The 13,837-nt window shown below is 36.9% G+C and overlaps 1 protein-coding gene across 5 annotated transcripts in view; it reads right to left on the minus strand.

Moving 5' to 3' along the window:
• The window catches only part of LOC136036921 (ras-specific guanine nucleotide-releasing factor RalGPS2-like), a 147,499-nt gene that overhangs the window by 74,986 nt on the left and 58,676 nt on the right, over nt 1-13,837 (minus strand). For all 5 annotated transcript variants that reach the window (XM_065719301.1, XM_065719300.1, XM_065719304.1 and 2 more), the window contains one exon: nt 10,067-10,239. In XM_065719301.1, the coding sequence (XP_065575373.1) occupies nt 10,067-10,239 (173 nt within the window). The remainder of the gene's footprint in view (nt 1-10,066; nt 10,240-13,837) is intronic.

A 13,837-nucleotide genomic window follows, 5' to 3' on the forward strand; every position in this document is an offset into this window, starting at 1 on the left:
CTTACTCTAGAATCAGGCTGTTACAGAGAGGCTCCATAAAAGCTTCATCCTCTTTATTTTGGAGCACCTTAATAATTCCTCATATATGTCCTGAACTAAAATCAACTCCTTTGTCTATTTTTTTATTTGATGATGTATAATTCCTTTGGAGCACCTAATAATGAAGTGTATAATACTGATTAAAGAGTAAAAAATCACACTACCAGATTCAACATATCAGAGTACCCTATCGTAGCTTTCAAGCTCCTGTTTAAAATATGTGGAATTTTGTTTGTTTTTTTTTTTTTTTGCCAGAAAAAAAACATGAATGTGTTTTTTTTTTATTGTATTTTTTTTTAAAGGATGAAATTATTGAACCAACACTCCTAATGTTTGGGGGAGGGCATTCCTTGTCATAGGTGGCTTGAGTTTAAAGGCTCTTGTTTAATAGGTGATTGCTTCCAGTAAATTAATGTATTGCTGGTTAGGTATCAGTCATTTTCATATACTAATAGGCATTTTAGCTAATATTATTGTAGCTGTAAAAATTGTAGCCGAAAAAAAAAACACCGGCCCCCAGAAAACCCCTTATCAAAGGACTCCAGTCAGTAATAGCTTATTGTAATTATAAAGGCTTATAAGTTTTATGGGGATTCTCCTAATCGGCTTTACTTTAATAAATTCTTTGCTACAACCTTGTTTAATTTGGCAAAAACCTTATGATAATCTTGCAATCCTGATTGTAAAATATGCCACTGGTAATGGATCGTTACTTCAAGTGACATTAGCTGTTATAATCAATTACAAAAGTCACTTTCTCAATAAATCCTCTACACTGGTACCTTGTGATAGCTTAGTGGATACGACTGCGCTGCTCATCTAAAGGCGCTCAGGTTCGATCCCTACTGTCGCAAGGAAGCAAAGTTAATAGAGAGATTATTTGATAATTTTTATAGAGAGATAATTTAATCTCTTAATAGAGAGATAATTTTTTTGTTTTTGTTTTTGCACCGAATTTTTGTAAACTTGGAAAGAACAATTTAAAGCAATAACCATGAGATATTTTTGGAACGTACTCGCACAAGAGTTGAGCAATTTTTTCTTTGAAAATTTTTTAAAATGCTGCCAAAGATTCTGCTTTTGCTGATAAGATATAGCCAAGAACTTCATCTATAACCGAAACTGAAAGAAACACAGTATTGATAATATTGAACATATCAAACGAATTGAATTTTGATACTTATTTAAAATATACAAAATTTATCAAGTTTAAAACGATCCATCAAAAGCTACGCACCTGAAAAAATGTCCCTGATTTTCGGGAAGGCGGATAACTCCCATAAAAGTCAATGAATTTTTGAAACCCAATATTGGATATAATAAAGGACAAACCCTAGTTGCAACCGACTATAATCTACGATTATGACGTCATTCATCATCTTGTATATGAAAATGCAGTTTTTTGTCAAATTTTATTTTATTTTAAATTTGGTAATTTTATTACCTTTTTTTTATTATATTTTGATAGTAAAAAAGGCACTGGATGTAATAATTTCCTTCAAAATTAGTCCTTAGACAGCTCTTTGATGTTCCAGTGCCCCGCTGGCAGCGAAGAAATTTGTTCTCAAAATAATATTTTCTGTTTAGACCAATATAGATCATGGTTACCATTCCTGAGTCGGCAAGAAGTCCCGGCTAGAAGTAAACCCTAAGTCCCCTGCTTAGCCCCATTTGCAATATCAGCTTACTCTAGAATCAGGCTGTTACAGAGAGGCTCCATAAAAGCTTCATCCTGTTTATTTTGAAGCACCTTAATAATTCCTTATATATGTCCTGAACTAAAATCAACTCCTTTGTCTCGTTTTTATGGCACTTGGTATTAACCAAGTGACATATAGCAGTCGCCAATTCTGTCGGTCTGTCTGTCGGTCTGTCTGTCTGTCGGTCTGTCGGTCCCGGTTTTGCTACTTTAGGCACTTCCAGGTAAGCTAGGACGATGAAATTTGGCAAGCGTATCAGGGACCGGACCAGATTAAATTAGAAATAGTCGTTTTCCCGATTTGACCACCTGGGGGGGAGTGGGGGCCCGGTTAATTCGCAAAAAATAGAAAAAATGAAGTATTTTTAACTTATCAGCGGGTATTTGGATCTTAATGAAATTTGATGTTTGGAATGATATTGTGTCTTAGAGCTCTTATTTTCAATCCCGACCGGATCTGATGACATTGGGGGGAGTTGGAGGGGGAAAACCTAAAGTCCCGGTTTTGCTACTTTAGGCACTTCCAGGTAAGCTAGGACGATGAAATTTGGCAAGCGTATCAGGGACCGGACCAGATTAAATTAGAAATAGTCGTTTTCCCGATTTGACCATCTGGGGGGGGGAGAAGGGGCCGGTTAATTCGGAAAAATAGAAAAAATGAAGTATTTTTAACTTATGAGCGGGTGATTGGATCTTAATGAAATTTGATGTTTGGAATGATATTGTGTCTCAGAGCTCTTATTTTAAATCCCGACTGGGTCTGATGACATTGGGGGGAGTTGGAGGGGGGAAACCTAAAATCTTGGAAAACACTTAGAGTAGAGGGATCGGGATGAAACTTGATGGGAAAAATAAGCGCAAGTCCCAGATACATGATTGACATAATCGGAACTTATTTGCTCTCTTTGGGGTAGTTGGGAGGGGGGGAGTAAGTCTTAAAAATTAGAAAAATGAGGTATTTTCAACTTACGAACGGGTGATCGGATCTCAATGAAATTTGATGTTTAGAAGGATATCGTGTCTTAGAGCTCTTATTTTAAATCCCGACCGGATCTGGTGATGGGGGCGGGGAGTTGGGAGGGGGAAACCTAAAACTTGGAAAACACTTAGAGTGGAGGGATCGGGATGAAACATGGTGGGAAAAATAAACACAAGTCCTAGATAGATGATTGACATAAACGGAACGGATCCGCTCTCTTTTGGGTAGTTGGGGGGGGGGGGTTAATTCTGAAAAATTAGAAAAAATGAGGTATTTTTAACTTACGAATGGGTGATTGGATCTCCATGAAATTTGATTTTTAGAAGGATATCGTGGCTCAAAGCTCTTATTTTAAATCCTGACCGGATCTGGTGACATTGGGGGAAGTTTGGGGTGGGGAGACCTAAAATGATGGGAAACCCTTAGATTGGAAGGATTGGGATGAAACTTGGTTGGAAAAATAAGCAAAAGTCTTGCATACGTAATTTACATAATTGGAACGGATCCGCTCAATTGCGGGGGGGGGGGGTAATTCTGAAAAATAAGAAAAATAACGTATTTTTAACTTACGAAGGAGTGATCGGATCTTCATGAAACTTCATATTTAGAAGGACCTCGTAACTCTGCTATCTTATTTTAAATCTCAACCGGATCAAACGTAATTGGGGGGGGGGGCAGTTGGGGGGACCGGAAATCTTAGAAAATACTTAAAGCGGTGAGATCAGGATGAAACTGGATGGGAAGAATAGAAACCTGTCTAAGATACGTGACTGACATAACTGGACCGGATCTGCTCTCTTTGGTGGAATTGGGAGGGGGGAGGTAATTTTGAAAATTGAGGTATTTGTAACTTACGAAAGGGTGACCAGATCTTAATGAAATTTGATATTTAGAAGGATCTTGCGCTATAAAGTTTAACTTTAGGTTCTGACCTTCTCACAAGTACCAAATGAGCTCTTGGCTCTTGGCTCTTCCGACCTCGTCCAAATGAGCTCTTGGCTCTTCCGACCTCGTACCATATGAGCTCTCGGCTCTTCCGACCTCGTCACAAGTGCCATATGAGCTCTTAGCTCTTGTTTTATTTGATGATGTATGGGCACCATAACTACTTCCCTTTTCTGATCTATTGCCATTTCGGTTTTACCCGTTTGAGATACTTATTTGAGCTCTATTTTTATGGCACTTGGTATTTACCAAGTGACATATAGCAATCACAATTTCTGTCAGTCTGTCTGTCTGTCTCTTGGTCCTGCTTTTGCTAGTTTGTACACTTGCAGATAAGCTAGGACAATGAAAGCTGGCAGGCATACCAGGGACCAGATCAGATTAAATTAGAAATAGTCGCTTCCCCGATTCGACCATCTGGGGGGTGGGTGGGTGGAGGGGTGGTTAATTTGAAAAATTCGAAAAATTAGGTATTTTTAACTTACGAACAGGTTATTGTGTGTTAATAAAATTTGATATTTAGAAGGATCTCGTGCTTCAAAGCTCTTATGTTAAATCCCAACCGGATCTGGTGACACTGGGGGGAGTTGGAGGGGGAAACCAGAAATCTTAAAAAATGCTTTGAGTGGAGAGACCGGGATGGAACTTGGTGGGAAGGACGAGCACAAGTCCTAGATACGTGATCGACTTAAACGGAACGGATCCGCTCTCTTTTGGGGAATTAGGAGGGGGGGGGGAATTCGGAAAAATTCGAAAAAGTGAAATATTTTTAATTTACAAACAGGTGATCAAATCTTATGAAATTTGATATTTGGAAGGACCTAGTAACTCAGGGCTCTCATTTTAAATCCCGAACGGGTCCAGTGACACTGAGGGGAGTTGGAGGGGGAAACTGGAAATATTGGAAAACGCTTAGAGTGGAGAGATCAGGATGAACCTTGGTGGGAAAAATAAGTACAAGTCCTAGATACATGATTGACATAACCAGAATGGATATGCTCTCTTTGGGGGAGTTGGGGGGTTGTTAATTTGGAAACATTAGAAAAATTTAGGTATTTTTAACTTACGAACGGTTGAACAGATCTTAATGAAATTTGATATTTAAAAGGAACTCATGTCTCAGAGTTCTTATTTTAAATCCTGACCAGATATGGTGACATTTGGGGGAGGGGGTTGGAGAGGGAAAACGGAAATTTTGAGTGGAGAGATTGGGATGAAACTTGGTGGGAAGAATAAGCACGTGTAGATATGTGATTGACGTAACCAGACTGGATCCAATCTCTTTGGGGGGTTTGGGGGGGGCAGTGCTTTGGTGAGCTCAGTGCTTCTGGACGTGCTAGGACGATGCAAATTGGTAGGTGTATCAGGAACCTGCACAAATTGACTTGATTTCCCCGCTTTTCCCTGATTCGACCATCTGGGGGGCTGAAGGGAGAGGAAAAACTAGAAAAAATGAGGTATTTTTAACTTACGAATAGGTGATTGGATCTTAAAGAATTTTGATAGTTAGAAGGACCTCGTGTCTCAAAGCTCTTATTTTAAATCCTGACCGGTATTAAGCCTCTGATTTTCCTTTTAATTCAATCTATTAATTCTTAGAATTTTGCTAGAGCTCATGCCATATGAGCTCTTGGCTCTTGTTTAATCTAGTCTTTGCGCAATCCTTCGTTCAATTGTCCATGTTTCTGATTTTTCTTGTATCCTTAAATCCAATTCAATTAAATTTCATTAAAAACTACCGCACATTTTTTTCAATTAAAGCTTCGCAAGAATGCTAGTACATAAAAACTGAATATAAAACCAACATATACAACTTTCTTGGAAAAGTATTATAATAGAAGTTACATATAATATATCTTCTATATATATAGTATCTAATATAAGATACCAAGGGCTGCAGAAAAGTAAAGAGACTGATTTAAAATTACTTAGCAAACTTTTTATTTCTTTTAAATATCAACGTAACCCCCCTCAATGTAGTTCCATTGGGCATCTATGTGTCAATGGAGACGTTGTTTCAACTGTTCGGAGCAGCCGTGTTCATCCACAGAAAGTGCCTTAGCCATCTCAACCTTTCTCCCATTATATTCCTAGAAAGCGGGATGAAACCACACTTTTTGAACAGTAACTAACAAATCCAAAGGCATAAGAAGGTAGTACAGTCTTATGGCATAAGAAGGTAGTACAGTCTTATGGCATAAGAAGGAAGTACAGTCTTATGGCATAAGAAAGTAGTACAGTCTTATGGCATAAGAAGGTAGTACAGTCTTATGGCATAAGAAGGTAGTACAGTCTTATGGCATAAGAAGGTAGTACAGTCTTTAAGGTACAAGTTACAGCTGTAGGCTTGTAGCAAAATCGCGCTTTTAAGAGGAAACATAAATTCTAATACCTAGTCTTGATTAATTATGGCACTTGGTATTAACCAAGTGACATATAGCAATCGCCAATTCTGTCGGTCTGTCTGTCTGTCGGTCTGTCTGTCTGTCGGTCCCGGTTTTGCTACTTTAGGCACTTCCAGGTAAGCTAGGACGATGAAATTTGGCAAATGTATCAGGGACCGGACCAGATTAAATTAGAAATGGTCGTTTTTCTGATTTGACAATTTGGGAGGGAGTGGGGGGCCGGTTAATTCGCAAAAAATAGAAAAAATGAAGTATTTTTAACTTATGAGTGGGTGATTGGATCTTAATGAAATTTGATATTTGGAATGATATTGTGTCTCAGAGCTCTTATTTTAAATCCCGACCGGATCTGATGACATTGGGGGGAGTTGGAGGGTGAAAACCTAAAGTCCCGGTTTTGCTACTTTAGGCACTTCCAGGTAAGCTAGGACGATGAAATTTGGCAAGCGTATCAGGGACCAGACCAGATTAAATTAGAAATAGTCATTTTCCCGATTTGACCATTTAGGGGGGGAGTGGGGGGGCGGTTAATTCGGAAAAAATAGAAAAAATGAAGTATTTTTAACTTATGAGTGGGTGATTGGATCTTAATGAAATTTGATGTTTGGAATGATATTGTGTCTCAGAGCTCTTATTTTAAATCCCAACCGGATCTGATGACATTGGGGGGAGTTGGAGGGGGGAAACCTAAAATCTTGGAAAACACTTAGAGTGGAGGGATCGGGATGAAACTTGATGGGAAAAATAAGCGCAAGTCCCAGATACATGATTGACATAATAGGGACTGATTCGCTCTCTTTGGGGTAGTTGGAGGGGGGGGGAGTAATTCTTAAAAATTAGAAAAAATGAGGTATTTTCAACTTACGAACGGGTGATCGGATCTCAATGAAATTTGATGTTTAGAAGGATATCGTGTCTTAAGAGCTCTTATTTTAAATCCCGACCGGATCTGGTAACGGGGGCCGGGAAGTTGGGTGGGGGAAACCTAAAACATGGAAAACACTTAGAGTGGAGGGATCGGGATGAAACATGGTGGGAAAAATAAACACAAGTCCTAGATAGATGATTGACATAAACGGTACGGATCCGCTCTCTTTGGGGTAGTTGGGGGGGGGGTATTTCTGAAAAATTAAAAAAAATGAGGTATTTTTAACTTACGAACGGGTGATAGGATCTCAATGAAATTTGATATTTAGAAGGATATCGTGGCTCAGAGCTCTTATTTTAAACCCGACCAGATCTGGTGACATTGGGGGGGGAGTTGAGAGGGGGAAATCTAAAACTTGGAAAACACTTAGAGTGGAGGGTTGGGATGAAACTTGGTGGGAAAAAAACACAAAAAAAACAAAAGAAAAAATGAGGTATTTTTAACTTAACCATGAAATTTGATATTTAGAAGGATATCGTGTCTCAAAGCTCTTATTTTAAATTCTGACCGGATCTGGTGACATTGGGGGAAGTTTGGGGTGGGGAAACCTAAAATTATGGAAAACGCTTAAATTGGAGGGATTGGGGTGAAACTTGGTTGGAAAAATAAGCAGAAGTCTTGCATACGTGATTTACATAATTGGAACGGATCCGATCAATTGCGGGGGGGGGGGGGGTAATTCTGAAAAATTAGAAAAAATGACGTATTTTTAACTTACGAAGGAGTGATCGGATCTTCATGAAACTTCATATTTAGAAGAACCTCATAACTCAGATATCTTATTTTAAATCTCAACCGGATCAAGCGTAATTGGGGGGGGGGGCAGTTGGGGGGACCGGAAATCTTAGAAAATACTTAAAGCGGTGAAATCAGAATGAAACTGGATGGGAAGAATAGAAACCTGTCTAAGATACGTGACTGACATAACTGGACCAGCTCTGCTCTCTTTGGTGGAATTGGGGGGGGGGGAGGTAATTTTGAAAATTGAGGTATTTGTAACTTACGAAAGGGTGACCAGATCTTAATGAAATTTGATATTTAGAAGGATCTTGTGCTTTAAAGCTCTAATTTCAAATTCCGACCAGATCCTGTGACATTCGGGGGAGCTGGAGGGGGAAACCGGAATTCTTGGAAAACATGAAAATTGAGGTATTTATATCTTACGAATAGATGATCGGATCGTAATAAAATTTGATTTTTAAAAGGAATTCATGTCTCAGAGCTCTTATTTCAAATCCCGACCAGATCTTTTGACATTGGGGGGAGTTGGAGGGGGAAATCTTGGAAAAACACTTGGAGTGGAGGAATCGGGATGAAGCTTGGTGGATAGAATAAACAAATGTCCTTGATACGTGATTGACAGAATCGTACTGAATTCGCTCTCTTTGGGGGAGTTGGGGGGAGGAGTTCAGTGATTTGGCGAGTTCGGTGCTTCTGGACGTGCTAGGGCGATGAAAATTGGTAGGCGTGTCAGGGAACTGCACAATTTGACTTGATAAAGTCGTTTTCCCAGATTCGACCATCTGGGGGGGCAAAAGGGAGAGGAAAAATTAGAAAAAATTAGGTATTTATAACTTACGAGTGGGTGATCGGATCTTAATGAATTTTGACATTTAGAAGAACTTTGTGACTCAGAGCTCTTATTTTAAATCTTGACCGGCATTAAGCCTCTTATTTTCCTTTTTAAATCAATTTATTGATTCATAGAATTTTGTTAGAGCTCATACCATATGATCTCTTGGCTCTTCTCGCCTCGTCACAAGCGCCATATGAGCTCTTAGCTCTTGTTTTAAGATGTATGAATAGTAATTACAGTTTATAATATATAACTTATCAGTTTTCCTCTTTGGACTAGTGTTTAGGAGATTTGCCAAAAAATATATCATCTGATCCCTATGTTTGCTGACCGCTGTAATACACTTGTAAATCATTACTGATTTGTCTTCTATCGAGTATCTAGTGTCGCAATTCGTGAAGTCTCTTAGTATCTGACCCATGGTGAGTGAGTGTACAAAAGAAAGTTGCCAATAATTGTGCGTATTATTGTCTTTTTGTTTTTAATTTTCTTTGTCTCGTACTCCGCTTAGTGCGTTGTTATTATATACAGCGGGTAACTATTAAATTACTCTTTTTTTAAAATCACAGGAGAAATCCGGGCAAAAAGCATCAAAACTTGGAAATCTGGAGATTGATAATGGAGTTGCGAGAATCATTTTAAGTCCAATTTTTTCACATTAAGTATAGCTATGGGGTGGGGGGGGGGTCCATATTAGTACAGTTTTGCACCTGAAAGTTTTCGCAATTATTATACTTTATTACATTACAGCAACAGAAATTACCGCCCTGGTACTCATAACGCATATTTTATTCAATTAGGTCAACTGTGGCACAAGTTAAATATGGCGCAACAGCGACACAAGTCTTAGGACCATAGTCCTGAAGGGCACAGGGGAACTTCAGACCAATTCGAGTTAAAAAGGCAGTTTGTAGCAAAAATAAATACATAAATAAATAAACAAAACAATCAAGCGACAAAAACATTGCATCGCTCATTTTCGTAATTTTAAAGAGGGGTCAGACAGAAACACATGGAGAGGGGTATCCTCGGCAGACTGTCAATTTACGAAAACATAGAGCGGTGGAATGCATTTTTCAAAATCTAGAGGGCAACTTTTTTTTTTCAATAAAAATACCAATAGCAGAATTCCAGCGATGAAACTACCAATAAGAGCATTTTAAACCTCAGGAAGGCAACAGAAAAGAAACAGATTTGACACCACTGGTTCTCATACTCACGGTAGACTTCACAAATGACTGATTTAATCTTCAAGAACACTGATTTTGATATATTGTACTATTCCTGTTTCGGGATAGTTTTCATTTTGTTTCTATTTCGCTTATGTAATTAAATATACTTAGAATTTTCTCTTTTTTATCTTATCTTTCAGAAAATTCTTTAGAGCATACAAGGGTAAGGATCAATCAGGTGAATAGAAAATAAAGCTTAAAAAAATTGAAAAATAGAGTTGACCAGTTTGGCTTCTGAACATGTATATCTAAGCTATAATTACCACATTAAATTGGTCGGTAAAGGCTGCGATATTTGGAGCCATTTCCCTCCTGGTCTTACCAGAGTCTGAGTGGCAGCTCAACTCATCTGGTTGAATTTGACTAAATACTTCGAAAGAGAACAGTGTCAGTTCAGAGGCGACATCTTCAGCAGGTACATTTAAGAGATTCAAGTCTGAAAAAAAATAACCACAAAATTAATTTCACCCACTTATTTCCACAGTCCAACATGGCAACACTGACAAAAATTTGGTACAACTTTTATAATTTTGAAACAACCAAAAGAAAAACAAAGAAAAAACGTCCCATTTGTACGGACGAGTAGATCCAAGATTTGTAAGAAATATTTCAATTTTGATGTCTTGTTATTTTAAACCTCATAATTTTTCAAAATTATATGATTTGATGCTAATTTATCTCGTCGAAAATCGAAGAAGATGTCTCTTAGTACTTACTGACATACTAATAAGCCCTATTTTAGTTCGACGCAAGTGATGAATGCTAATATGATTGTGTTGTGGAGCAAAACTACTGCTTTCACAGCTGTTTTCTTTTCTTCATCAGCGATTTGTAGCTCCGAAGTGGTTGGAAATTCAACCTCAAATTTTTCCTGGATATGGGAACCATGAAAAGGGGAAGAAGTTCCAGTGAAGTTCCCAACATTTCTAAAAGTTTTCCAGAAAAAGTAAACGATTTTTTTCCTCGTGTTGTACATGGTGTCAAAATAAAACTATTCTAGGTTGAAAAGTAAACTTTTTCAGAACAATTTTACATCCTACTTCTGCAGAGTAATTCAGTTATCTGTCTGAGAATCGGCGAATATTACTAGGAAATGATTCTGGAAAAGTCGATATCGGATAGCAAATTGCAACTTTTTGGGTTATTTTCTGATGTTTTTTAAATGATGCCTCTCGTATTTTAATCAAGTATACAAGGTATAAAGGTATATAAGATGGTATACAAGAAGGTATACTCTGAAGGTATACAAGATGAGATCAACTATTTTTAATACAAAAATTTATTGTTCACTCAAATAAAATTTCCAAATTTGTTATAATCCATTAATACTTTTTATATTAGAAGTAACTTTATTTCACAACAAGGTAGAATTTTCTTTTCAAACCAGACAGACAGATGATCATCTAACTGACATTGATCTTTTATAAATACAAATCCTTCTGTAACTTTTTCTATTTAGAAATATTGATTTTTTTGAATTCTTTGTATTTAGTCGAAGTAAAATTTCGAAGCTGGACTCTCTACAAATCAAATAACATTGAATTACTGATAGGAATGCGTACTAGGTCTTCGGAAAATTAAGCAAAATGTCCGTATCTGCCATAAATATTCGGGAAATAATGCCGTAAATTCTGATCCGAAACAAGGAAGTTCCATTTTTTTTCAAAATTTTCGATTTTGACGTTTATTTTACTTTAGACGTTTAATGTCATGGAAAGTAAATAAGAAGACATACACTCTTCTACATCTAAGAATAAATTGTGCACTAGAAAATACTAGAAGTAGCCTTTTTTTCTAGATAAAGAGGAATATTTTGTTTCAACCCTGATAGGTAGATCCTGATTCTTTAAGAACTGGATCTAACATTGGTTTTCCAAAAATTAAATCCGTTCTGTGATTTTCTATTTTGGAGCTTAGATTTTGTGATTTACTGTACATATAAGTCTTTATGTCCTTTCAATTTATAGTAGATGTGATTTTCCTATGAAACTTTTCGAAACAGTCAAAACAATAATTAAACATAACTTTAAATCAAACAGTTCGTGGTAACGAACTGTAGTGAGGAGCGACCCGGCTCAATAGTAACCGAAACTCAATAGCAACCAATAGTTACACTAAAAGAATCGCGTTTTAATACTGATTTTAAATATATAGATTTCATCAAGTTTGGTCTTAACCATCAAAAATTACGAATCTGAGAAAATTTGCCTTATTTTAGAAAAAAGGGGGAAAAACACCCATTAAAAGTCATAGAATCATATTGAAAATCATACCATCAGATTTAGTGCATCAGAGAACTCTACTGCAGAAGTTTCAAGCTCCTATCTACAAAAATGTGGAATTTTGTATTTTTTGCCAGAAGACAGATCACGGATGCATGTTTATTTGTTTGTTTCTTTGTTTTTTTCGGGGGTGATATCGACTCAGTGGTCCAAGGATGTCAAAAGAGGGCTCATTCTAACTGAAATTAGAAGTTCTAGTGCCCTTTAAAGTGACAGAAAAATTGGAGGGCACCTAGGCCCCCTCCCACACTCATTTTTCCCAAAGTCGCCGGATCAAAATTTTGAGATAGCCATTTTGTTTAGCATAGTCGAAAAACCTAATAACTATGTCTTTGGAGACGACTTTATCCCTCACAGTCCCCGGGGGAGGGGCTGCAAGTTACAAACTTTAACCATTGTTTACATAAAGTAATGGTTATTGGGAAATGTACAGACATATTCAGGGGGACTTTTTCGCGTGGGGAGGGGTCGAGAGGAGGATATTACGTGGGCATATCTTTCCATGGAGGAATTTATCATGAGGGAAGAGAAATTCCATGAAGGGGGCACATGAAGGATTTTCTAGCATTATTTAAAAAAAACTATGAGAAAATAGATAAAAAAGTTTTTTCAACTGGATGTAAGGATCAGTAATAAAACTTAAAACGAACAGAAAATATTACGTATACAAGGGGGTTCGTCTGCTCCAAAACACCTTGCTCTTTACTCTGACATATTTTTAGTAATTTCAACTATTTATTCTACGGCCTTTGTGATTCATGGGTCATTCTTAAAGAATTGGGACAAAATTCAAGCTTTAGTGTAAAGAGCGAGGTATTGACGAGGGGGCGAATCCCTTCACATACGTACTAAAATTATACAAATATAGAATTTCGTTACGTAAGTTAACTCATAAGTTACGCATATTTATTACTAATAAAAACGTTCGTAAAAAATATGAAAAATTCTAGTTGCATTTTTAAGTAGCCAAAAATCGGAGGGCAACTAGGCCTTCTCTTCCATCCCTTTTTTTTTATCAAAATCGTCCGATCAAAACTACAAAATTAATATGCAAATTTCGTTTTAATTATTCATGTGCGGTGAGCCAAAGTCAAAACAAGCATTAATTCAAAAACATAAGTTTTTTTAACCTCAAGTAAAGAGCGACATTAAAACTATACGGAAATTATTCCGTATATGAAAAGGGTTGTCCCCTCCTCAATGTCCCATTCTTTACGTTAAAGTTTGACTCGTTCTCACAACTCTACTTTTTTAAGGAATAAAAAACTTTAGCGTAAAGAGCGGAGCATTAAGGAGGGGACACACCCTTTCATATACGGAATAATTTCTGTTCGTTTTAAGTTTTAATGTCGCTCCTTACTTGCAGTTAAAAAACTTGTTTTTTTTTATTTAATAGTGTAAAGAAACAACTGCCACTTTCGTTATTTGACCATTTCACTTATATATTTATTTCATTATCTTATTTATTTATTTTTTATACTTATTTATTTTTGTTATCTATTTATCTTATTCCACTTATATATTTATATAAGAATTATACCATGAAATTATACCATTTCATGGATGTTCAATAACCGCAGTAAATAGTACACAGTATTGATAAACAGCGCTAAACAGTATTGATTTACAGCGGTAAAAACAAAAACAGCGCGGACACAGAGTTTGACAATTACTTCGTACATGCAAAACTTATTTCAGAAGTTATCTACTTATTCATTTACAATACAAATAATAATTGAATCAACGAGAAAT

Source organism: Artemia franciscana, chromosome 16 (assembly GCF_032884065.1).
Source record: "Artemia franciscana chromosome 16, ASM3288406v1, whole genome shotgun sequence".
NCBI lineage: Eukaryota > Metazoa > Arthropoda > Branchiopoda > Anostraca > Artemiidae > Artemia > Artemia franciscana.